The 26,955-nt window shown below is 44.1% G+C and overlaps 1 protein-coding gene across 3 annotated transcripts in view; it reads left to right on the top strand.

Moving 5' to 3' along the window:
• Positions 1-26,441, top strand: part of SEMA4G (semaphorin 4G) — a 221,122-nt gene extending 194,681 nt beyond the window's left edge. For all 3 annotated transcript variants that reach the window (XM_083149232.1, XM_083149233.1, XM_083149234.1), the window contains exons 13-16: positions 5,919-6,073; positions 7,441-7,502; positions 9,406-10,525; positions 19,770-26,441. In XM_083149232.1, coding sequence (XP_083005358.1) covers positions 5,919-6,073; positions 7,441-7,502; positions 9,406-10,235 — 1,047 coding nt within the window. In that variant the 3' untranslated portion in view covers positions 10,236-10,525; positions 19,770-26,441. The remainder of the gene's footprint in view (positions 1-5,918; positions 6,074-7,440; positions 7,503-9,405; positions 10,526-19,769) is intronic.
• The last annotated feature ends 514 nt before the right edge of the window (positions 26,442-26,955 follow it).

Genomic DNA, 26,955 nt, shown 5'->3' with positions numbered 1-26,955 from the left:
CGCCGGCCCGGCGGTGAGCTGCCTCCTGCCTGTGGTGCCGCGCTGCGCAGCAGTGGCATCAGTTGGTTCAGTATATTTACTGTAAGTTCGGCAGTGGGGTGGGCACAGTTGTGTTGTCTCTTGTTGTCCAGACCAGTCTGTCCAGTCCAGAGTCCTTGGCCGGGCAGGCAGAGAGCCAGGCCAGCAGCACACAGCCGCAGCCTGAGCCCACAAATCTGCAGTGCCGCTGCCTGTGTCCAGGGTCATTATCATTATGTGTCCCACTGTCACCACCAGTCCAGAACTCTAGCGAGAGTCCTGCGAACCCAGAGGCCCAGGTCACCTGCTGGGCGATCTGACGTCACGTCACTGTGCCCTGTCCCAGGCCCCCAGCCAATCTCCCTGCTAGTTATTACTTACATTATTACAAAAAAACAGTAATAATTGAATGCAGTGACAATAATTTATGATAATAAAGAGTGGACACATAGTCCTACAGATACAACCGGCCCTTTGAGGGTGACCAAACTGCTGATGCGGCCCCCGATGAATTTGAGTTTGACATCCCTGATCTAGGCTATATACCTGCAATTTGGCCACTTATTATGCGATTGCAGCAATCACATATAAAGTGTCCAATTTGTTTGCATTTGACAGCAGGTCCGCTACCATGTGTGGTCCCGTGTGCATCGCACTGGAGCCTGCGAGTCGGGGCCAAGCAAGGAATTGTATATGACACTGAATCACCCATAGCTACAGATCAAGTACAGAGCAAAAACATGCCAGATCTGTCCAGAAAACAGAATTTTGTGATATGGTCCAACAGCCATATTTGTTGCCCATTTATCAATTTCACTTGAAAAACTGTTTTTCACACACTCCAAATAATCTGTTGCAGTATGTGTGTATATGTATATACAGTATGCGTGTGTGTATTTGATTACAAGTAAAAGTAAAACATTTCTAATCTGCCAACTAGGATGCAAAGTAATCTCTTACAAATAAGTGTGCCAGGAATGTAAGCATGATCATCTCTTATATATTTGGCTACATCTGTCAATCATCTGCGGCTGTAACGCTGGGCGGGGTCACACACCACCCAGCCTGCAAGATCGTAGCCAAATATATAACAGAAGAAGAGAACCAGGGGTTAAAGTGGGCCGGAAGTTCTTATTGAAGCTGGAACTCAGTTCCGCCTCCTTCCACCCATCCTGTCTGGCCACAATTGCAGTTCCCCAAAAGCAGGCAGGCTGGCTTAGGCTGCATTAAGCACTGCAGCCAGCTTTTACGTCTTGCGCACGGGCACCTTAATGTCTGGCCTGCGCAGCCTCAGGAGTCAGGACACTCAGCTCAGCCTAACAAGCGTCCTGCTGCCGCCAAAGCCACCTGCCCCGATAACAACACCCCCCCCCCACCGCAGTGTAGTGGTGAATGTGTTAATTACCTCCAGGCTCCGGCTGTCAGCAAGGGGGTTTCAAGCAGCAGTGGACCAGAGCTTTGCGCTATGCCATCCCCCTGCCGAGTGAGACAACCCTGAGGGTGTGACTCCTCTCACCCTCAGGATTGTCTCACTCGGCAGGGGGAGGGAATAGCGTGGAGCTGCTTGAATCCCCCTTGCTGACAGCCGGAGCCTGGAGGCATTTAAAGCATTTGATGCAGGGTGCACTAGATCTTAAGAATACAACTTAACAGGCAGCGTGCGACGGCGGCTGCCCTGCCCGCCGCCTGCCTCTTGCCCTGCTCACCCGGTCCAATCGTCACGGACCGGACGGTGAGGCCGGGCGGCTAATTCACTGCTCTCTGTTGCTGCTGCTGCTGCTCGGGCTGGCTTCCGGGCAGCGCAGCATAACTCCTCTTACAGTCACCCACCTGCCCATGCTACCCTCCTCCCTGGCTACAACAGCGTTATCAGCCATCCCAAGCGCTGGCTGTAGCCTGGAGGAGAAGGTGTTCTGCTGCTGCCCGTGCTGCCCTGGACCTGCTGCAATCATTGATCCTTATCTACAAGGTGAAGGTGGATTTTTTTTTTATATAGCTAATTAATGATGTTATAAACTTGGGGTTTGGGGGATTGGTGGGGCTGGGGGAGGGGCGGGGATGCTGCATTTATTTACAGCATCTTATATAGCGCAGCAGATTCCGTTACAGTGTCTTATATAGCGCAGCAGATTCCGTGACAGTGTCTTATATAGCGCAGCAGATTCCGTTACAGCGTCTTATATAGCGCAGCAGATTCCGTTACAGCGTCTTATATAGCGCAGCAGATTCCGTTACAGCGTCTTATATAGCGCAGCAGATTCCGTTACAGCGTCTTATATAGCGCAGCAGATTCCGTTACAGCGTCTTATATAGCGCAGCAGATTCCGTTACAGCGTCTTATATAGCGCAGCAGATTCCGTTACAGCGTCTTATATAGCGCAGCAGATTCCGTTACAGTGTCTTATATAGCGCAGCAGATTCCGTTACAGTGTCTTATACAGCGCAGCATATTCCGTTACAGCGTCTTATATAGCGCAGCAGATTCCGTTACAGTGTCTTATATAGCGCAGCAGATTCCGTTACAGTGTCTTATATAGCGCAGCAGATTCCGTCAGTGTCATTTTAATGGGGCGCAGCCCCCTACGACGGTGTGAAGAGCGCCCGTAGGGCGCGATGAATCACCTAGTTTATAACATACAGTACAACCTTAACACATAACTTCTTGTTGGCCCAACATTTATCCATGCTCAGGCAGGCATGACCCTGAATCAGTTCAGAAAACCAGCCATGTTTTGCTGTTACAGGAAAAAAAAACCTGATCAACACTATACGTTGTTTTTAATAAGAGTAATCATCATTTATAAGCAAATCTAAGATATGGGCCCAAATGTAATAAGGTGTGAGAATCAGAAAGTGAGAGATTTTGGGAGATATTTCCCATTTTTAAAGCAGCAATCATTTACACTGAAACACCAGGTTTATTTTGCCATGTAAATTATTGCCGCTTTAAAAAAAGAAAACACAGAAAACTCTCCTAAAATCTTTACATTTCTGATTCACATTTTCATACCTATTTCTTTTAGCCTATTGACTGAAACATTGGAGCGCTGGCAAACTAGGTGGTGGGAAGAGTTGGGAATGGTTCTGAATTCCGCAGACTATCTGTCATAAATTAACAGATTGGTCTTTCATTTTGCACATGATGAAGGAACACTTGTGTAGCATGCTTCCTAATAGGGCAGGGCAGCCTAGCCACATGGCCAAATATCTGTGTGTTCCTTCCTATAATTCCATGGGACAGTACTTTATGCCTCTCTCCCCTTGTCACAAATCATTATAATTACTACATCACTTTGGGACACTTTGGTATGGCATAATATGAACTGGGGACACTGCAGTGCATTTAATACATTTGCAGTGCTGGCCATATATGCTTGTTGTTACATACTATAACATCACCATCATATCTTATTTAGCGTTTTATTGGTTGGGGCCCCCATAAGCAACTTGCCCTGGGGCCCCCACTCATCTTCCCACTCAAGCCTTGTACCCCTAACTCGGGATCTGTCTGATTTTGGCAACCACTAGTCATATGCACAACTCAGAAAAGTCAGTTACACTAAGGACATGCCCTAAAAAACATCTCTCTTGCATGTACTCACATTGTGACCAACCAGAAATACCCATTCAGTGGCTAAACAGAGATGGCTGAGAGGGGCAGGAACTGAATCACAAAGCAGGTGCAGTCTGCCTACTATCACTAGATGCCTCTATGTGTGCAGTGGCGTAATTAGGCGGGTGCAGGCCTATCCGGGGTGACACCAAAGTGCAGGCTTCTTCTCAGTGACCAAAGCCAGGTGCTAAACTGTGACATTACATGCAGCACTTGGCTCACTGTAATAGTGAAGCTGCAGCATCCCCTGGACTCTGGGAGTGATGAAAGCGGGGTTGGGCCACAAGGCCACACCCCCTTTTCACGTGACCAAGCCCCTTTTTGCCGTCACACTCCCCACTCTCTGATGGGGATTTGCATTACCCAGAATCAGCCCATTAGTGCCTCATAGTTACACAGTTTAACCAATAAGGTAGTTTAGGGGAAAGCATCAAACTTTTATATATTTCACAAGATTTTGGGCATTTTTCTTCAAATTACGGGGAGGAAACTTCCTGGGAAAGCCTGAAATCCTAGAGAAAAAGTCCCATGAAAATGACTCCACAACTTCATGTGTATTCATTTCATTATACTGTATTATTAACACTGATGCAGAAAATGTTGAAGAACAAAAAAAATGGATACAATCCCACGCAGGTTCTACAACAATGGACGACGTCCTCCTTCTGCCTTTATGTCAAGGTTTGCCTAATAGGTGCAGTATCTCTGCTTAATCGCATAATGCGGCAATTGGCACATAAGGACCTGCCTAATGTGTTATGACATGTCCCTATGGGCAGTGGGAGGGCCTGTTGACATCACTTAATGCATTTTGGCTCTTCCAAGCATTGCAAGACAGACCAGTAGGATCCAGCTGGGCTGGCTTACTCTCCGGGTACTTTGAGAGAAGTCTCCCATTTTATAGGCATCATTGTGTAATGTTCTTTTTTTGTTTTTGCCACATATGATATATATAATCCTGTAATGAAGCGTGCTTGACCACTGCAGGCATCCCACTGCCTAGAAAGGAACAGGGCATGTCCATATTATGACCCTAGAACAGATCTAGCTGCTCCCAATGGCATCACATCACGTGCCCTGTCTAACCTACTGTACAGGTCACTTCCTTTGTGCCACTTGTGTTTCTAGTTTACTTAGATGAGTTGAGATCAGTAGCGGCTCCTACCTTATAGTAGATTGGGGGATGCTGCTGGCCGCGATACTGACACCCCTTCCTTAGGAGGAGCTGATTTATTTATTTATTTATTAACAGTTTCTTATATAGCGCAGCATATTCCGTTGCGCTTTACAATAGCAGACAGTGAAACAAAACAGGGTATTTACAGACAGTCAAAATGTAGGAGGGCCCTGCTCGCAAGCTTCTCCTCCCTGCCAGTCCCCACCACTGCTGCTGTCTCGGCACCTGTACAAAAATGACAGGTACCAGGACCAGTGCAAGTGCAGTAATGACTATGCCCTTGGTTCTATGGGCTGCTTTGGCTGCAGTTCATAGAAGCCAAAGAGGCAGCCCCGGAGCGAGGTTATACCTCCCAATGGGACTGCCTTGGGTGACTCGCTGTTCCAATAGGAAGTTACCGCCAGTCACAGTAAAGCTAGTGTAGTCTGACAGGCTGCATCTGGCTTCACTTAGGCTGAGCACAGTGGCGGATTTTACCTGGGGAGGGGGGGGGGGGGGGTTGCTGCAGCCCATAGGTAAAAACCGCCACTAGTTGAGATCCACACTCTGAATTTACTCATGCATCTTGTGTCCTATTTACTTGCTTTACTTACGCAAGCTGTGACCTATAATATTTGTTAAGCTAAGACTCTGCGCATTTTGCCATTAAAATAGGAGTTTAATCTGGGAAACCAGGGAGCCAGGGGTTACCAAAACCAGTTGCAATGTGTCTACATTAAGAGGATGTCCTTGTACTCCCTTATTGTCCCCAAATTACATAGCATTTTATTTGCTCATAGAATTTGTTCACGCAGTTCTTTTTTATTTGTCCTTTTGAATAGACAAAACCGTCATTTCTAGGAACCTCTCCCAGTTCCGGTAAAAGCTAGCTTGGAGAAGACAGCTTGTATCACTGAAATGATTCCAATCAGATTGTGGCGGTTCTGCGGTGGTGCAGACAGCCAGCACAGCAACTCTGAATGGTCCTCATATCATTCTAATATCGAGTAGATGTGAAAGCCAGTCAGGTGCCACCTGCTATAGCGCCTCCCAATCTTCTTCCTACAGGCTGTTAATTAGAAATGAATTCATGCAGCATTTGTAACTTTTATCCGCTGATTTGTTTTTCAGAATAGTTTATATATTGGAGCCCAGAGCGGAGTCCTGCAATTACCGCTGTCCAGCTGCAACCGCTACACATCATGCTATGACTGCATCCTAGCTAGGAACCCGTATTGTGGTTGGGATGGTACTTCATGCCGAGAGCCTATGACAGCACAGGATTGGTAAATATTTATTGGGTTGCTCATGAAACTCTGTACGTGATTGGGACGCTTCATTTTACCAGCTAGTATCTGCAGCTCACTATCCCCTAGTGAGGGCTATTGGCCATAGTTCCCCAAACTCCACCATTACTGTCCAGGTTTCAAAGATATTCACGCTATAACCATCTAGATGGTTACATCAAAAAAACTGAGGTGCTATTGAAGTCACCTGTTCCCAAGCATGGATTTCCTTAAACCCTGAACTATAATGGCAAGGATTGGAAAACGACTGTTATAGGCCATTATAGAGAAGGAGCGGTTAGCGGTATTGAGGCACAATTTTGTCCTGTTCTCTAGTGCAGCCCTTCACAACCTCAGGAATACCCTCTTTTTTACCGCAAGAACACCGTTCCAAACTGGGTCAGACCCAGGACTAACCTCTTTTCACTGCGGCTCTTACCTGGATTATTCCAGAGTCACAGTAGTGGCCGGAAACTCAGGAGCAGCATTAGCCCCAGTAGAGACTCCAGCTCTACCTATATCTCTGTCGCTGTCCCTGGGTCAGTGTCAGTGCAGCAGGAAGCAGCCCCCCTAATGGATCTCCCATTGTTGTAAACAGAAGCTGGATCGTATGACCTGGCTTACCTGTTTACACTGCCCCTTAACCCACGTCCTTCCCAAGACTAGCCCTACAAGCTAGCCAGGTTGAATTCCCGGGTTACTGGGCCCCGCGCTAACCCTTTTCCATTAAACCACAGCCAGGTTAACATGTCAGTAACCTATTTTTTGCATATTGGAATGGGGGTATAACATTCTTATTTCTAGTGATATCTATGCTTAAGCACAGGTGACTAAAGTAGTATTTCAGTTATTTTGATTTATCAATCTGTGCTTAAGCATAACTATCACAAAAGCATGCACTATTAGTGTGCCCTGAGGACCCCGAGGTTGGGAATGCCCGTTCTAATGACACAAACCTGTATCTTTCAAGAATGTTCTGCCTGATGTACTAGTGTAGTGTTTTCCATTATCCTTTATTGCGCTAGAGATTCCACGGAAAGTGATTAAGTAATTGCAAATTGGCAAAGAACAACGAGAATGACTCAGCTCATTAAGACTGGAATGTAAAACTTCAGACCGATGCTTTCACTTGAGTGTACATGATGATGCATGTTTTTTTTTTTTTAGTTGTTCCAAAAATGTGTTCCGTCACTGCGGGAGAAAATCTATCCCCTACCTCTGAAGTCTTTAAGTCCCCCCCGTCCCCGTCCCCCCATGGCTCTTTTATTGCTTTCTACTTTATTAAGTTGTATAACTCCCAATTTACTTGAGGCCTGAGCTTGTCATCGCACTTTACTGCATGAATTGTTGTTTTTGGCTGCTTGCAGGGTACAGATGACGCAGGATATGCAGAATGGCAACGGAGGATGTTTAAACAACACAGACGACGGTAAATGCTCTCTGTTTTCTAACATCGGTGTTGCATGCTAGCAAGAAAATGGTACTTAATGAGCATAATGCTATGCCTGAGAAAATTGGGGCTGTGCTATAGGAGTTAATGTGCACTTAGATGTTCTGCTCGCTATATATAATCCTTGTCCAGCAGACACTGAGGGGGCGTGTGTGTGTGTGTGTGTGGGGGAGGGGGAGGGTGTATGTGTTGTGGGTCTATGTTATGCATTCTGTGTTGTTCTGCAGGGACTTAGCTCGTACAATATAAAGCCTGTGAGAAAGCCAGCAGCAGATGCTTGTAGGGAAAGTGCTCGCAGGGGAAAGATTACCTAAACCTTCCTGTCGCAGGAAGTCTTATTCTGTCCAAGTTTTCTATCTCACATCACAGGCTGTAGGTGCTAAGCATCTCGGCAATCCCTGTAGTGTATAATAGAAGTAGGCGGTTGTGTTCCACGATGGAGCAGGGGTCACTAGTGATGTATAGAAATAATAAAATACAATGTGCGCTGCTTTTTTCATAGACTGATCTTACACATGTACAAGTATAAGGTATGCAATATGCGGATTACCAATCATTCTGTATACAGGCAGGAGTATGTCAGCGGCTGTATACCGTCAAGGTTCAAAGATACAGCATTTTGGTGGCGTCGGCAGTATAACTGGGAATGCAGCCGCTGTTAGGACGCTTTCAGCTGCATTATGATTTTGCTGGTACACTGGCTCGACGTACTCCTGTATATCTCACGCATAACCATTGTCCATCCAGCACAGTGCCACACACAAACAGGGCAGGGTGCGTTTTGAGGTTTTATAAACGGACCGGGTGCAGCTCCCTGCAAAAGAAGCTTAGAGGGTAGAGGGAAGCTATGTATAGTTTGGAGAAGAGAAGGGAAATGGCAGAATGAGCATTGAGATACCTGGTGTAAGAAAAAACTGGGACACGTGATATGTGGGTATTACAAGTAAAAAGATAATAATGTTAATACATACATTATCTTTGCTAACTGTACCCCTAGTCCATGTAATTTAGCATTACATGGGCCGAATTCTAGACAAGACTGAGGGGGGAGAAGTACTTTATGCCTGTGATGTATGATCACGGCCTACCTATATTGGTTCTGAGTATGCATTGCAGTACATCATATTCAGATTCAGACTCTTTTACCTTTTATCACTTCCATTTGTTTTATTTCTGTCATGATAATGAACATTTTAAGGGAAAAAAAGACCTTTGGTGCACCCAAGTCGCCCAAAGCCCTAGTACGCCAAGAGGGATTATTTCCTTACACCTAAAGTTTTAATAATTAGATAATTAAATCTAGTTCTAGATGGCTTTTCAAAGAGGTGTTATGTAAATTGAGAGAGATTAAGTATTCACGTAACGGATGATTAACCCTGTGATCATGTTGGGTCTGGCAACCCCGAACCCGTACACAAAAGACCATTCACATTCAGGATTTAGAACTAATTATTTGTGATGTGACCTCCCATCACCTCTCCTATAATAAATACAGCATGATGAGTTTAAATGACAAAATATCAGTTTTCCATTCTTTTTTTTAATACTGTTTATGTTTCATACATGAATATTTGGCTACTCATTATTCCATTGTGCAATTCTGCATCTCAGATTTTACCAGTCTCTGATTTTCTGATTTAAATTTGACAAATCAATATTAAGCCTAGGAGAAGGAAGGTTGAGAACAGGAGAGAGTCAAAACACATTCTTTATGCTTTATTGAACAGTAAATAGCTATAGCCTCCCTAGACCTCTTATTGATTTCTTTGTTCCATCTCAAGTCTATTAATACAGTGTGACATTTTTCACTCAGCTATACTTGTGCAACAGAATTATTGCGGGTTTTCACTCATATGTTACCCTTTTTTTTTCCTTCACCCAGCTGTTCCTATAAAGAAACTGCGGACAGTTTTGAAAGGCGATGATGTTCTCCTGCAGTGTGACCTTTGGTCTAACTTGGCCAAGCCACAGTGGCTTGTAAATGGCACGGAGCCTTTAGAAGGGGATGAAAGTCACCTCCGATTGGGTGTTGATGGACTACTCATCTCCGATGCTCTACTAGAACACAGCGGTGAATACAGTTGTTTCTCAGTAGAGAGCGGGTTAGAGTCTATAGTTGCGTCATATAATGTCAATGTACTGTTGGAGCTACCGAAAGAGAAAATCTACTCTGAAGCTACGCCTGTTGATCAGCTGCCAACACCGGCAACCCGTTCCTCTACCCATTTGGAGTTTGTTTACATTTCCGTCATTACGGTTCTTGGTGGACTGTGCCTAGTCCTCTCTGTTGTTTTACTGTACGTTTCTTGCCAGCAGAAACGAAAGGGCAAATATCAAATGCGAAACTCCCGGATTACAAGTGTAGAGCTTCAGACAGTATCTTCAAACTTCAAAGACAAGTCAGAGGAGCTCAACAATTACTCTGACGGTTGTCTTCAGATCATTCCCGGCGAGGCGCCAACAGCTACTCCAAGCAAAGTAAATCCTCCTCCCCCACCTCCGCCTCCTCCTTTGCCCTCAGAGTTCACCAATGGGATCAGCACTCTTCCCAACATGCTGAGGAAGATGAATGGGAACAGTTACATGCTTCTGAGACAAAGTGAGGAGTCCAGTTCTCCCTTGTACAATTCTTTCACAGAAGAACTTAGCAAGATCCTGGAGAAGAGGAAGCACACACAGCTTGTTGAAAAACTGGACGAAAGTTCTGTTTAGTAAAAACTTATAAAAGACTATGGAAAAATCACACAATGCTACCTCAATGAACATATTTTTTTAACTTAACTTTTTATAATATTTTAATTTACACTCATACTTTCCCATAGTTTTATTTATACAAATCAACACTATGAAGGTCATTATTCCCACGCTCAACACCTTTATCCCTGGAGCTCCAGGGCTCTCTTTTTTTCATAAAATGGACAACTAGATGGAGGACACATCCTATTAGTGGAGACATTCTGTCCTATTCTGCTTTGGAGGGACTACGACCAAAGCATAAAAAGGTAGGTCTGGAAGCTAAGTTGGAGCACCCTTATGACGGATATCTGCTGTGAAACTGTATTTATGGGGGAAAATACAGGCTTTTACCAAATTAGCCTTATGTTCAGTATATGACAATTCAATTGTAGCCCCCTATTTTTTTTTGCATGAAAAATTACCCAAACATACAGGATGAGGGTTCCCAAACCCAAACACACAGGATGAGGGTTCCCAAACCCAAACACACAGGATGAGGGTTCCCAAACACACAGGATGAGGGTTCCCAAACACACAGGATGAGGGTTCCCAAACACACAGGATGAGGGTTCCCAAACACACAGGATGAGGGTTCCCAAACCCAAACACACAGGATGAGGGTTCCCAAACCCAAACACACAGGATGAGGGTTCCCAAACCCAAACACACAGGATGAGGGTTCCCAAACACACAGGATGAGGGTTCCCAAACCCAAACACACAGGATGATAAACAATTGAGGGATCAGGGATAACAATTATACGCTCCTCAAACAACTTAGATGGACAATCTATTCTTTTCCACAAGATTTCTTCCCTCAGATGTGATGGAATAGCTAACTTTGTTTGGTTTCTGCAGTTAATCTTACCACTAAATAATCAAATATACTCTAATGAAAACATACTTATGAGGCCAGATGTAATAACGGCTGAGTTCAGCAGCTGTGCAGGGTGCAGAGTGAACTAGAACCTTTTTTTAAAGGGGCAATCATTTACAAGGCAAGGCAATGATTTCCCCTTTAAAAAAAAAAAAGGGGCATCTCGCTCGGCCGCCAAACTATTACATATGGCTCATGGATCAAAGGTCCTTTGTTGCCCTGATGGTTTCTTTGTTGCTTGAATGTATTTATTATGAATTCTCTGTCATTTATCCTTTCTATCTTCATCTCTTTTCCTATAGTTTGAACTATTTTGAAAGTATAGAATCTCTTTGGGAAAACGTTCTCAAAGAGATTCTATAGAGATTCCATAAGCTGTAATGTGGCATCTAGACATGAGTCTGGCAGAAGTCTGATCCAAGTAGAACTGGACTTTCTTATAAGACCCGTGTAGAATTGCTCATGTTGGTGATTTACTGACCACTGATGTCCTCTTCAATTTACCTGCAAATACGGAGACTGTTGCTGTGGTTACTTTCTGTTGGCCAACTTCTTTCCATACGCTACACTGTCTGACCGCTCGCACTTCTGACTGCCACTCCTTTTCTCACCCATGTTTTGTTCCTGTGACTATTCTTCTCCCAATCTCCGTGTAACATTGATCACTTTTCTTTCCGTCTCATACTTGCATTTACTGACTGCTAATAATATCACTATAAATATGGTGTCTAATGAATTTGCTTGTGTTAACCTCTGTGGCTTTCTCATGATGATCTATGGGTCTAGTTATCACTATCCAGCACAGACTAAAGCCCTAGATTTGATGTTAGATCCGATTTTCTATTAGATCTGGCATTAGATCATCCCATTCGATTTGGCATTAGATCTGTACTTTTGCATTCGATTCAATTTCGATTTCACAATGTAGGCACAATGTACTCATTTGATTTACTGGAACGAATTCAAGATTTCCTTGGCTGCACAGTAGCTTTTCTATTTGATTTTTAGAAAATGGGAGCGCGCATCGAATCGAATGCAGATCGAAAGTGTCCTAAAAACCATTCGATGCGGATTCGATTTTGCTTCTATAAGCAAAATCGAATCGAAAACAGGGAAAAATCTAAGCATGTGTACACAGCTTAACAATCTGACTCCATTATCATTGCAATATAGCAAAACTCGCCCAGTAGTTTATCCCAGAGAGGATGTTGCAAAACCTCCCTGACTTTGTTGCTCCTCCAATGCCCGGTATAAATAACATCTCAGGATGGCGCTACCTAGTGATGACAGGAAGTATTGATTCCGCCATCCCAAGGGGTCTATTGGACCGGCAGTAAGCAGCACAGAAAGCTCTGATTTAATTCACTGTTAACCTTTTGGTAAATTCCAAGAGTCCAAGAAAGGCCCTGTTCTCCAGTGACTCGTCTTTTCTCAGCTTCGTATTGACTTCCCTAAGCAACTTACTGACTAATTGACAGAAGTTTTCTATTTCTTCTTGGTGACTTCACATTAATTACCTAATTAACAGTTAGTTATGTCAGTTTACTGTGGACTAGCTCACAGACAATGTCTAGGTAGACAGTCAATAGGTCGACATAAGCACGACATGCAGTAGGTCGATATTGACAAAAGGTCAACATTCACAAAGGTCAATACATTACTTTTGATGGCTGCCTATTGACTGTAACCTAGACATTGTCTGTGAGCCATCCGGCTACAGCAGTATGGGAGTAACAACACTAGTGTTTGGTTTTCCGTGGACTCTGGAACGGTCTCTCGCGCACTCTCCGTCGCTCCCTCGGATGCATTTGAGCAATTACGATTTATTTTTATTTCTTGGTTCTTACTTCTATGAAACTTGATTTCCTTCATCTTTCACTTCCTGTTGTTTTTTTTTTTTTGTCATCTACCTGTTTCTCCTCATACGATGCTGGCGTTCTCCTCTGTCCCTCATACGTGTTTGTCTGTAGATCTCTAGTATCTCTGTCTGTTCCTCCCCGCTCCTCTATTAGCCTGCCAGAGTGCAGCTATGTTGTTTTCATATCTTCGTGTCCCGGCAACTCCTCTCATCTGACACAGCACAGACAATGTATGAGGGATAACAGCAGCATCGCTCACATACCTTGTTTTTCAAGCATATTCTAGAAACATCCTAATCTCCTCCTGAGAATTACAAAGTGGATATAGTTCAGACACCATTTATTTATATTGTTAAATCAATGACTAGAACTGCAGAGGTTTCACCACCAGAATAACACACATATTCAGCCTGGTGAAGTGATAAAGTGGTCGGTGATAACGCAGCAGCCAATCAGCTCCTAACTGTATAGTTACAGGCTGGGTTTAAGAAACAACAGGAGCTGATTGGCTGCTGCATTATAACCGACCACTTTATCACTTCTCCAGGCTGACTAAATCTGACCCTAACAGGGAATCAGTCTCCCTGTTGTATCTCTCCATTCCTGCTGTAGCTAGGGGAGCGCACTGTGCACTCCCTGACAGTAAGACCATTGCATTCTATTAGTTTGGAGGGCACAGAGTACTTTTTGGCTGAGAGGTAGCATGATACTAGAATTGGTGCAGGACGGAGTCCGACAGTCGGCATCCAGACAGGCATACACCCGACGTCGGCTAATTTCCCTCATGGGGGTCCACGCGTGCCCGCAGTGTGGCGAGCGCAGCGAGCTCGCAAGGGGCTTTGTTGCGCTCGCCATGCTGTCTGGGTCCGGCCAGTCGGGATAATGACAGTCGGGATTTCGACTGTCGGACCCCAATACCACACCCACTAGAATGAGGTGGCTTTTAAAGCGTATTCACCAGCACAATCCCAGAATAAAGCATGTTTATGTATTGTCATGGTGCCGCATATACATCGCATGGAGACCTGGTTGTCTCTATGGTAACACTACATATTACTTTTGTATTTACATGTGGCTGCCAGAAGATGTCATGTACTCTGCCTACGTTTGATAGTGAGCCAGTTATACGTGCTGCACGGCCTGTCTAGTACGGTTATATACCCTATAATATAGATATACTTTCTGTTTTGACTGTTTTTATTGGTATATTCTAGTTACAAAACAAATCATAACTTAAACAAGCATTTTCATTTTTAGCCCCTGAACTGTTAAGGATGGACACCCATAAAACGCTGGCGAGCCCAGTTTTCATCCCTGTCCATCCCTCGACCTCCCTCCCCGCAGCGATAGGCACGACGAGTGTGTAACTCATCAAAGCCATTCGCTCTCGGGTTTGCACATGTGCGCTGTGTGCCAAGTGATCTGTTTGGGCCAGTGTTCTCTGGTGAGAACACTAGCCCTGCTCGGCGATTTAACTTTAATTACCGAGCTATAGTGATGCGCGAGGCCACGCATCACTATCGCTATGGCCCCTACACACGGAGCGATGTTGGGGCATTTTCTAAGCGATCGAGTGAGATCGCTTAGAACACAGGTTCTCAAACTCGGCCCTCAGGACCCCGCACAGTGCATGTTTTGCAGGTCTCCTCACAGAATCACAAGTGAAATAATTCGCTCCACCTGAGGATCTTTTAAAATGTGTCAATGACTGCGGACCGAGTTTGAGAACCCCTGGCTTAGAAAATGCCCTGAAATCGCCCCGTGTGTAAGCCCTTTTACTGTCGGCAAGCTGGGGCTCTTCACAGATGAGCAGGGGGGAGACAGACTTATTAACCAGGATGACTAAACCTTGTAAGAATAATATATTGGTAATTTGCCTTTAACAGATAAGGTTCTTGTAGCTTAGTGGCAATTCTGAATGACATTAAAATGTGGGAAGCGTTCTCCAATCTCTCCCTTCTTAATTAGAACTTAGTGTTACAGCATCTCCTGCTCTGCCAAATCCCATGAAAAGAGACTGCAGTGAAATATAAATTGTCAGTGTTGCTTTCCAGTTTGGACATCTTCCAAGCAAAGGTATCTCTTAGAAAAATTGTATTGTGAATTAGAGGAGTCATTTCTGCTCAGGTCATCAAGTCATTGCTTATTCAATGTCTCCGGACTGATCCAACAAGTAATTGTGCTGGCTCAGTTGAAATTAATTCACTTGCCGCTTATTGGCAAAACTATAGTTAAATATGAGTAACTCCTTAGTGTGTGAGATGAGTTTGTTCAATTCCCATATTGCAGAGATTCACAAACGTCACCTTTTACAGTCCAATATTTAAAAATATCCATGCTGGAGTCTAGATGGTTAATCCGAATTAACTAATACCCCTTTCACACCGGCCACCCAGCGATTACCCAGCATTTTTGAGCGCCGGGTCACCCATGAATTTGCTGAAAAAAACTGTTTTTCTTTGGTGTGAAAGGGTCAACACGGGTGTTAAATCCTGGCTCAACGACCCTGGTCAAGGGTCAGAGTGGTTTTTAGCAAATTTCGAGGTTGAAAAGCTTTAACCCGGTAATTTGCTTCTCATGTGAAAGGGAAAGTATAAAGTCACCTGTGCTTAAGCATGGACATCCTTAAAAACTGTACTGTAGTGGCGGGGTTTGGGAACTGCTGCCATGTTGGTATTTAGCATTCTCATGCTTTGTCATCAATTGTATGAAATTTCAATTATGAAGAAAAAAAAAAAGAACATGGTCAGATAGCAACTTGCCTACAAAATCCAAGGTAGTGCTAGGAGTTAAAATGAGGCAGTACAGCTAGTGGTCGGCTGAACAGCCAATCATGAGCTTTGTCTTATCAACATGTCATAACCGAAGCTTATTGACTGCTCGGTTGGACTTCTCGGAAGGGTTAATTTACTAAAATGGGACTTTGAAGATGGGATGTTGCTATGGGCAACCAATTAGATTATATTAATTATCTTCTGGAGAAAAGTGTTTTACTACGCAGCAGTTTTCAAAGATGCAGAGACTTAAGTGGTTTCAGCTGTTGGATTTAAAGAGGCAATAGTATACAATATATGTTGTACATAATAATAGTACCCCTTTAAATTCAGTGAGGAATCATTGAAAACAATGCATATTAAATGTTTTGTTAAAATCAATTAAAATAATAATACATCTGTATACCCTAACAAAGTACCAACCTGCTACATTGCAAACTTTAAAATATGTGGGAAGAGACTGGGATCATTCTACAAAGCAGGGGTCTGTCGCCCCCATTTTGTAGGGGTGCCAACCCCTAGTTTTGTGTTTCTGGAAGCAGAATTCCACGCCCTGGTAAAGTGGTTCAGTTAACCAGTCTGAGTAAGCTGAGGATTTTGGGGGGAATTCAAATTCTACTGGCTATCTTGCCCGGTCAAATTGGCACGTTACCTGCCACAGTAGCGGAATCTTGCACATAAGTATTCGCTACCACATAGGGTACAGATGAGTCCTCTTATAGCTTGGCTAATCCTGGCATAGTGGGTCGCATTTGTACGGCATACTCCGGCTACGTATTTACTTCAATGGGGCTGCCGGTGAGAGCGGCTGATGACCTCTTTGTTGAAGAGTCACCCAAACAAGGGGACTCTCTTCCAGTGTGTGTTCAACTACTCCTTGCTATATACCGCTAGACTGTGCTAAATTACTTGTAGAGCATGTATAAGAAAAGGCATAAAGACCATGACAATATCACGTAGAACTGGGCTGTTCCTGTACACTGCTCAGCACAATCCATTGCATTTAAATGCTGTTTATTTGTTGCCGGTTCAAGCACTGAAAACAATTACTATTCCATAGAAATGTGCCCAAAGCTTAACAAAACAGGATCTTTATATTGCACCGTGAATGCCAATTATGCTAAATGTTTTCCTCCAGTTCTTGGGGTTTGTTTGAGAGAGAGAGAGAGAGAGAGAGAGAATTTGTTCTACTACATTTGCCAAAAGTTTCCTGCTCAACAATTGACTCCCTTAGGAAATAAATGTGTGACTATTCGATAGCGTGTATTTGTAGGGAATGACAAATTGCCTCTATTTACAAACAAGTAACGTCTATGGTTGAGACTGCAGCCTTCCGGTCCAAACCTAGTGTTACATATACATCTTATGTTCTGTTGGTTGCTATAGATTTTGTAGTTAATGCCTGCCATAGCCCCCTACCCCCCCCCCCCCCCCCCGACCCTATTCCCATTCATCCTATCTTCAATTAATTGTTATGGAAGGTAACTGTGAATAGCTGCCTTCCACTCCCAATATCACTTGTATACAGTGGTGTAGCTAGGTGCCACGGCGCCCGGAGCAAGGGCATGTTTCGCGCCCCCCCCCCAATTTGTAGTAGGTGAGGCTCCTGCTCCGTGAAAAGTGGGCACGGCCCACCATTATACCACACACCGTAATGCCCATTGCACATTTTAGCAAACATTGTAATTCCAATTACACATAAAGCCACAGCCATAATGCCAATTACACATAAGGCCACACATGATGCCAATTGCATACTATAGAACACACCATAATACCCGTCGCATACTAACACACCGTAATGCCCGTCGCATACTAACACACTGTAATGCCCATCGCATACTATTTAACAAACCGTAATGCCCATTACACATTTAACACATAAGTGCCACTTACCTACATGCTCGATGCCAGGGGCTTCATGCTTAATGCCAAGGGGGACTGAAATTGCTCGTTGCCAAGGGGGACTGAAATTGCTCGTTGCCAAGGGGGACTGAAATTGCTCGTTGCCAAGGGGGGCTGAAATGTGCTCGCAGGGAGGGAAGGTGTAAGTAATTGATAGTGCAGAGCAGGGAGGGTGGGAGTGATAGTGCACAGCAGGGTGGGTGGGTGGGAGAGACTAGTTCACAGCAGGGTGGGTGGGACAGGCCAGTGCACAGCAGGGTGGACCAGTGCACAGCAGGGTGGGTGGGTTCAGACCAGTGCACAGCAGGGTGGCTGGGTGGGACAGACCAGTGCACAGCAGGGTGGCTGGGTGGGACAGACCCGTGCACTGCAGGGTGGGTGGGACACACTAGTGCACAGCAGGGTGGGTGGGACACAATAGTGCAGAGATAAGCAGCGGTGCATTCCGCGCACCCCCTCCCCCCTGTCGCCGGGCCTGCCCGCTCCCCGCTGTGCACGGTGCTGCTATTTAAGTCACATCTCCCCCTGGACCGCGCTAGCCAATAGGCGCTCGCGGTCCAGCAGCCAATCAACTGGTGGCTGCTGGACCGTGAGTGTCTATTGGCTAGCGCGGTCCAGCGGGAGATGTGACTTTAAAAAATATACCATGTCTCCTGGACGCAGCGGGGAGCGGGGAGCCAGCGGTGGAGCCACACTAAGTTGGGCACTTGAGCGGGCGAGATGGTGGTGCCGGCACGGCTCCGGCGCCATGATAGCTTCCGGCGCCTGGAGCTGGTGCTCCACCGGCACCGCCCTCACTACGCCTCTGCTTGTATACAATGCTCAGTCTAGGTTTTTACTCAACTACCTATTTATGGCCTTATCTACATCTACAACCGGAAATATTTTTGCACCCATGTGTAGCATTACCCAGATGGTGGAGATAGGTCCAGAAGATCAAAAACTACTGCAGAAATACAATTATCTACACAAAACCATAAATAAAGGATATATCTGTCTCTACTCACAAGAACCAACCACTGAAGTTGTTGGGGATGAATGTAAAGGACTGCATATGGAATATTGTAACTAGGGGAGGAACCGAAAAAGTTGGGGATGGGGGCTGTTTAAAAGACCAAATGTAATAACTTGAGATTCATGGGCACATTGTAATTTGGGCACTATAGCCACAAGATTGTTTGTGGCAAATGCTACATTTTTTACCTTTAAATTTAAAACAAATTCCCTATACTCAGCTCCTCGACCTTCTACCTGTGACCCAGGTTGCTCGTTCCCAAAATACTTAACCCTTTGTTGCACATACATCTCTGTATTGTTAAAGCTATTGTTCAGAAATAAAAATGGAGTTAAAAAAATAATGCTATATTGTGGAAATCTTGCCGGCGCCACATATCACTGGCTATTAAATTTGGGACGTGCGGGGGCGGGGGGGGGGGGGGGTATACAATCTGGGATTCTGACTGTTGGAACGCCCCGACAGTCGGAATCCCAGGCCGGTTTAGTTCTCTAAACAGAAACTGAACAGTCGGAATTCAATGTTCCGACTGGCGGAAAGTCCTAGGATTGTCGAAAATGGCCCCAGAATGTTGACAAAAAAGGCACATCATCCCAAAAAAAACAAATCCGACTGGTTTTAAAGACGGATCTGTTTTGTTGGAAACTGCCTAAAATGCTGTAAAATATGGCAGCATTGAATAGGTGACGGACGCTATTTCCACAGGTGGAAATAGTGGCCGGGATTGATTACCCCCCCCCCCTAAATCTATTCTATTAGGCTTCTAAAAGAAACTTTTATCAATTAAAAATGAAGGGACAGAATTAACGAGTGATATTGTAGATATCACTTATTACCACTCTTAAATGGTGCCCCATAAAATCCGTTCCTGGCCACTCAATGGTAAACCTCCCCCTAAGCTTTAAAAAGAAAAATACCAAAAAGTGGAAACTGTTATGGTCATGAAAGAGTCAAAATCTTCCCATCATTATGGGGTTATCACAACATTTTTTAAATCCATCTGTAAGTCAGGCAGCACTCTAACATTTTATAATAGCGTTGATGATTTCATGATCTGGGTTTTTTCCTGTTTCCTCTCAAGGACATGCATCTACAGTATTCAGCCACGAGAGGAGGAAACTGAAAGCGGAGACGGCAGCAGAATTGGAAGCACGTGGCAGCGGAGGTTTTTATAATGCGGTGGTGATTATAAAACCATCTAGACTTGAGCGGAGTGTCAATGACTACATCTGCTGATTTAGAAACTAATTATTCAAGATGGTCGGTTAATGGCACCAGCTGTCCTCTTAACACCTCTGGGGTGACTGCGCACACTTTAATGTGAGGATATGCAAGTTCACAATGGCGAGCCAGAGATTGTAGATGCACAGGAAAGAGTTTCCTCCCAGAAGGCCTCTGGACCACAGCACATCTGCATATCTTCAGCTGTTGCTAGAATGCCTCACAGTTGCTGAGTAAAGCACTTTATCTATAGCTGGAGTGATGGATTTACTGTATAAATCGTGATTGAACCTTCCTGTGACACAGAATGGAAAATGTCACCGAATCAGTCCGTCAATACTGCTACTGAGGAGAATACACAGTCCTTTAATGACCCTCTGTCACTGCCATCTGAGTTATTATAACTGCACACTGACATTATCCGTTGTCGGGTCTATGCATGTGGCGTGGATTTTATATTCTCTGTTCGGTCTAAATGACCCTTTTATTTTTTCATTTCTGCAAATTACTGTTTGTATTTTAGTTTCTGCCCGCACACCGTGGGAACCATCTTTTTATTTTATCCCGCAGATCGTTTCTGAGGTTTTGCCAAATGAATGCTGCTTAGGTAAGAAGCGGTTGTTGCTTATTTACAAATCTCATTCTCCACAGCCGAGCCTTAATGTAGTTCTGCCCAGGCTACACGTCTTATAGCACCCTGGGGTTGTAGCATACTGTAGCATGAGAGATGCCTGTACCCGCTATGGGATCTGTTATACATCCTCTCAGAGAGGCGGACATTGACCCAGCATACTGTAGTAGTAGTAGTCATTGGCCAGAGGAGCCAGTTCCATAGAGAACCAGCAGTTCCAAAACTGAAGTGCCAAACAGAATATTGTACCAGCAATAGGGCAGTACTATCTCAAGTGTAAGCTGGCTGCTCCAAGAGTTCTCTTCCGAAGCCTTGATCGCTACCGTCGGACCTGGTTAAGTGGGATCTCAAGGGATGGCACTTTTAGTCTCACTTAAAGAGGCTTCTCATATCCAGGTTCAAAAAGTGTTTGTCTCATGGATGCAGGTTCAAACAATACTTGTTTCATTTAATAGAGGTTCCTAAATGCTAAATAACAATATGTACATCATGTACATGCTTGGTTCCCTTATTGGAAGTAGGGACTTGTTGTCATAAACTGTACTAATCCCAGTTAGAGAGGTTTTAGTCTTCTCATTTGCGGTGACTTTTCTCCTTGGAAAATCCGCACACATTGCTCCTTTGAGCCACTGGGGACATTCATGCAGTTCCCGCCGAGCCTGCCCTGGAACCGGAAGCATTCCTGCAGATTGCTTCTCCTGCCGGGGTCACTAGGAGACATGGGGCATCGCATTGGACCCGCATTCAGCTGCAATTTTGCCTCTTTTCCTGCGATTGATTGCCACAATCACAGGAAAAGAGCCCAAATTGCAGCTGAATCGCCCAGTGTATGGGGACCATCTCACTACCAGAGTTTTTTTTGGTGCAGAAATGCCAGGACTGCGCGATTAGTCCAAGAAGTAGAGGTTTATCACTTACGCAGGTCCCACTTAGCCAGGTTTGACTGTATTAATAATCATGCATTAAGGAAACATATTTGTATGTTGTATTCAAAACCTGTTATTGCTTTTGCACCTGGCACGTTGTGTGTTATGTATTTAAACCTAACCACAAATAACGGTGATCGGTACATAGTGACTGGACATGGTTACCGCCCCATACACACTAGCCGATTCGCTTCGGGAGTGATATTGTTGGAGCTCCTGAACAATATAGTGCATATACACTAAACAATATCGGTATCGTTCAGTGACATCATCCGCCCCTAGCATACATCATTGACGATATAGTCAACATTGTGCATGTAGAACACACGGCGAGGGAGGATGTCCGTTAACGATGTGCGGGAGCGCAAATCATTAACGATATAGAATGTACACACTAGAAGATATGAAGGATATATCGTTAACAATATTGTTTTTGTTTATATTGTTAACAATATATTGTTTAGTATGTATGGGGTTTAAGTCATTTTATTCTACCAATATTAATATTCGCTCTGTTTGACATTCTATCTTGGAATCTCATTGTGTAATCTCTATATGGTCACACTTAACCGTCATTTGATTCCATTCAGATGGTTCACAACCACTAGCAGAAAGAATATGTTTTGGAACAGTATTTATCGTCTCTCCCCTCGTCTAGGGTCACATCGATAGTTGGAAGAAGAAACATTCTGGGTGAAATTTAATAGGATGTGAGATTCAGAAAGTAAACGATTGAGTAAAAAATATCCAGGGTTTTTTTTAACGCGGCAATCATTTACACTTCCAAATCAAACTGGTTTCGAAGTGTAAATGATTGCCGCTTTAAAAAAAAAACCTGGAGATTTCTTACCAAATCTCTCATCCTATTAAATTTCTCCCTCTATTTATTTTGATCTTTGCCACATTGATTATAGAGCCTATAGTTAAGAATCGTAACATTTTCTACACAATAGGGACCCTGTAAATGGCGGTCAGTGTCTATAGGTATCTAAAACGCAACTGTGACAAATCTTTATTTGTAAATAACAATGCAAAAAAAGAGTTTTAAAATCATTATAACTAGATCTTTATTTTTCTCTATGAAAGATGCAAAAAAATATGAGATTTAAATTGTGTAAAATGAAAAGCAAATACCTCACAAGTACACAGTGCAGCATGACAGTATATAGATTTACATTTATTATCTGTATTTTTATTAGATTTTGCAATTTTATATCACGGGTGCAGTTTTAGATGCATTGTCCCTGCAAACATCTCCTCCATTGCTGAAATCTCATCTGCCCAATCAGCGGAGCTATGCCAGGGCACAGAACTTTCACTACACCACATTGGCATATAGAACCATATCACAGACAATGTACAGTATGAGGCTGTTTCATTTAACAAGCTCTGCAAAACAAAACCATTCTGGGCTTGTCTGCTTGGGGTAACCTCATCTAATTCTATGGAACAGTCCAGCTGGAGAAGGATCTGGGATCCCTCCCAAGTCAGCTGTAGCAGAACTTAGTGCCCATCATAACTACTTTCCACTGTGCCTGTGCAGTAACTTGGCTGAGTCCAAATTGGGAATTAAGGTGATTGCACCATCATTTGTTATACTATTTAGGATTGTGGTCCTTATTGGAGCTCGTGTATAGTTTTCTGCTTCGTGAAACACTGACCCAATAAAACATTTCAAATTGATCCACGATATTCAACAATGGAGATTGCTCATTTTGGGGGGCATTAATGTATGGCTCATTTTTTGTTAAATATGCTCCTAAGAGTTTGGAAAGGCTGAACTAACCCTAATACTACTCTAACAGTTCACCCCATACATGGGATAAAATAAATAAAGTATCATGCCTGACTGTATATTCCAGGCTGGCCAAACTGGTCCTCAAAATCTACCAACGGGCCAAGTTTTCCAGACCACTTGACGGGTGCACAGATGTAGTAATTATTAACTAACATTTTCAAACATGCTGCATTCATTCCTAACTGGCACATTCTGCAGATCCACAGGTGGTCTGGAAAACATGACCTGTCGGTAGATCTGGAGGACCAGTTTGGCCTCCCCTGGTCTATTCCCTAGAAATACACTTTGTGGAATATGACTTATCCAGGATGACTGAAGTGACCATTGGATGAGAAATAACATGTTACCAGCGGTGTCTCTAGGGGTTGGGCTGCAGCACATTTCAAAATTCAAATAGGGGAGAAGCACCAACTGCCAGTGAGTCATGCCTCCCCTGCCTGTTACCATGGCCCTTATTCTGGTTGGTGCGGCCAGAGCCGCACACGGGGCTCCGGCCGCACAAACCAATCCCCGCCCACCCTACGGATCGCCACGGCCGTCCGTACACGGACGGCTGGCGATCCGCATAAAAATGGTGGAGGCGTACGCCTCCACCATGGTGGGAGCTGCCCCCTGCATTCGATGGTCGTCGACCATCGAAGGCAGGTCCGCACGCCCCGGCAGCTCCCGCAAGCTGAGACCACACGGACAATCGTCCGTGTGGTAGCTTGTATGGGGGCTGAAAGCTGACATCCGGCGACGTCAGCTTTCCGCCCCCATGAGTTGCGTCATGCCCTCATTACCATGCATACGCCCCGCGTTTGCATGGGAACGCCCATGAAACGCGGGGCGTACACATAGGGAAATGAGGGCATGAAGCCTCTCACGCCCCTATACGCCCCCTTTGCGGCGGACGAAATACGTCTGCGGCGAAGGGGGCTGCACATGCGCAGATTGACCTCTGCGCATGTGCAGAGTAAAAACATCGGCGGTACGGCCGCACGCGGGCCGTACCGCACGAAGCAGAATAAGGGCCCTAGTTATTTTCTCCTGTTTATTGCCACTAAAGCGTTCCATGCTGACACACACTCTCTCCGATTTATGTCTAATTGCATGCACATAGAACATGTAAAACAAGTATTCCCTTCTATCTCAAGAGAAGTTTATCCCAGCGAATCCCTCAGCACTGTAAAGAGCATCTTCTACAGAAACATCATGATGCATTGGTGGCCTGAGGACACTTGTACTTTCCTGCTTATTCATTCCCAGCACTATCAGCACTGTTACCAACCCAGTGAGAGGAGTAGGAGCAGAAGAGATCCTCCCAGTCCTTTACCTTTCGCACTCGCAGTCACCAGTATTTTTAAGACTTGTTTTAATGGAAAATGTCACAGCAAACCCAATGGTGTCATTAAACCGGATTAAAAATCCAATTAATTTTGAAAGCGTCTAAAGTAACGTCTCTCACTCCTGCAGTTAACCATGTAGTGATGGAAGGTAGTGGGGGGGGCAGGTTGGGATCCAGTTGTTCATTGACACACTCATCTCTCTGATCGCTAGGATGAAGATGACGTAACTATGTAAAAATGAAATATTTTCCTCAAAAGATTAAATACCACAAAAAGAAAAAAAAAAGAAATACATTTGATTACCTGTTAGACCAATCATTTTGTTCGGAGCACTATGCTGTGTATTACACAAACTAGAGACTGATTCAAGAGCTCCTTGATGATGAGTTTCAAATGTACAGTGTATAATGGAGTCAGGCACTCACAGAGATGCGTACAAGTGAGTATATGCATTTATTTTCATGCATGCGGTGTGAGTGCATATGTGCCCTGTTGGCATCAGGCCTTATGCTTGTGATACATGAATGAAACATGATGGGGTCAGGACAAAAGTGTAGCATAGAGCCATGGCACCCCTTATATATACATAGACCCATTGTACCTGACGGGACAAAAACAGTGACACCCCCACAGGAAAAAAAACACACATTGACTTCCACAGGGAAAAAACAACAACACACATATTGGCCTACACCTAGGTTCATTGATTACTCTCACAGGAAAAGAATTACATTAATACATTGCCCCCCTTCACGCTTCCCTTAGAATTTTCCAGCGCCTGGAGCTTATGCTCCACCGCAACCACCCTCGCTACACCCATGCAAATCATTACAGCAGCGGCCTCACTTTATGGCAGCTGGAATTCACAGAAAATACTCGCTGCCCCATAGTGTAGCAAGCAATTTTCAGCAAATTTGGGCTGAAACAAGCCTGCAAAGGGTGCAAAATTAGGTGCCATTGCCAGTGTTTGAATGCTTCGACAATGGCACCTTTCTTCCTCCACAATTCATAGGAGCGACCCCTTGGATTTCGTACACAACCCAATGAAATACATGTGAAAAAAAGCAATGCTTCTTATGCATCACACCGCATTGTGCATTCAATCAATGTATCGAGGTTCTGTTCAACACATGAGAAACATCACTACCATAAATGCTTTTTCATGCTTGTTTGGTGTGTTCACAATAATACACCTAGATGTGTGTGCTTTTTACATGGGAAGGATTAACACATTTTGTGAAATAATAACCAATATTTAGAATGAACATTTCCATTGTTCTTAATGTTGAATACAGAACAATTGAGTTTTTGTCCATTATCCAGATTAATGCAGACGCTCTTCATCCATAAAAGGTCACTGATTGGATCCGTTCCTGCAGACTGACAGGATTCTTTATTAGAAAATGAGTAAATCGGTGTGTTGTAATTTCCTGTCCTCCTATTGCCTGTCACCTGAGTCGGCCATTTTGTGGGCTTCTCTAAAATCAGATTACTGTTTACAATCACTAATAACTACTGAATATCGCATGATGTGCAATCTGCAATAAGTTCCAAGTAAATGGTGTGTAACTTTATTCGTATTGCTTCATTCCACAAAATGGCTGCCTATACCATGTGGTGATGGCTACTCTTTAAGGCACCATTTTGTACAGGCTGGAGTACAGTATATGAGCTTCATTGTGTAATTCAGAAAATGTGTGACTAGCAGTGACTGTCACAATAAAAGCCAAAATGCAAAACATGCGCTGTGCTAATTGAAGTGTGTGTGTCCATTTTAGAATGATCTTTTAATTTGTCAACTTCTCATCTAGAAATTATACATATAAATAAAAATATTCATATTGTTTAATCTATGGCCACATGTACATTATGTATTGGCTTTTATGTATTCATCATGCACCTAATTGCATTCTGTGACTTGTATTAAGACTGCCCCTCGTTACCATTGTAAAGTGGTATGTACAACAGTCTAACTTAAATATATATATTTATGTAACATAACGTCATTGGTTTTCTTCAGGAAGCGCCTTTGCAGGTACATTCGTGTGAGTTAATGGGCTGGTGAGCATCTGCTATATGCACAGAGTGTGACAGGACGATAATGTGTCACAATGTAGATGAAATCTGCGTACCTTTAAACCATATTGAGCAATATTTGCCTAGTTGATTGTACAAAAGAGGGTGGTTTCCTTTTATATTTACCTTTTCATTATGTTACCCCCAAATCTACACTGTCTAAACACACTTCCAGACTGAGAGGCTCTGTCCCCGGATGTAATCAGCTGTAGAAAGAAAAGGTGGAGATATCAGCAGTGTTTAACACAACCCAGTACATGCGCTGTCACTCTCGGTACACTTACTTC

This window comes from Crinia signifera, chromosome 6, assembly GCF_055691185.1.
Source record: "Crinia signifera chromosome 6, ASM5569118v1, whole genome shotgun sequence".
Classification (NCBI taxonomy): domain Eukaryota; kingdom Metazoa; phylum Chordata; class Amphibia; order Anura; family Myobatrachidae; genus Crinia; species Crinia signifera.
The sequence above is the reverse complement of the archived record's forward strand: the minus strand, read 5'-3'. Positions and strand labels throughout refer to the sequence as shown.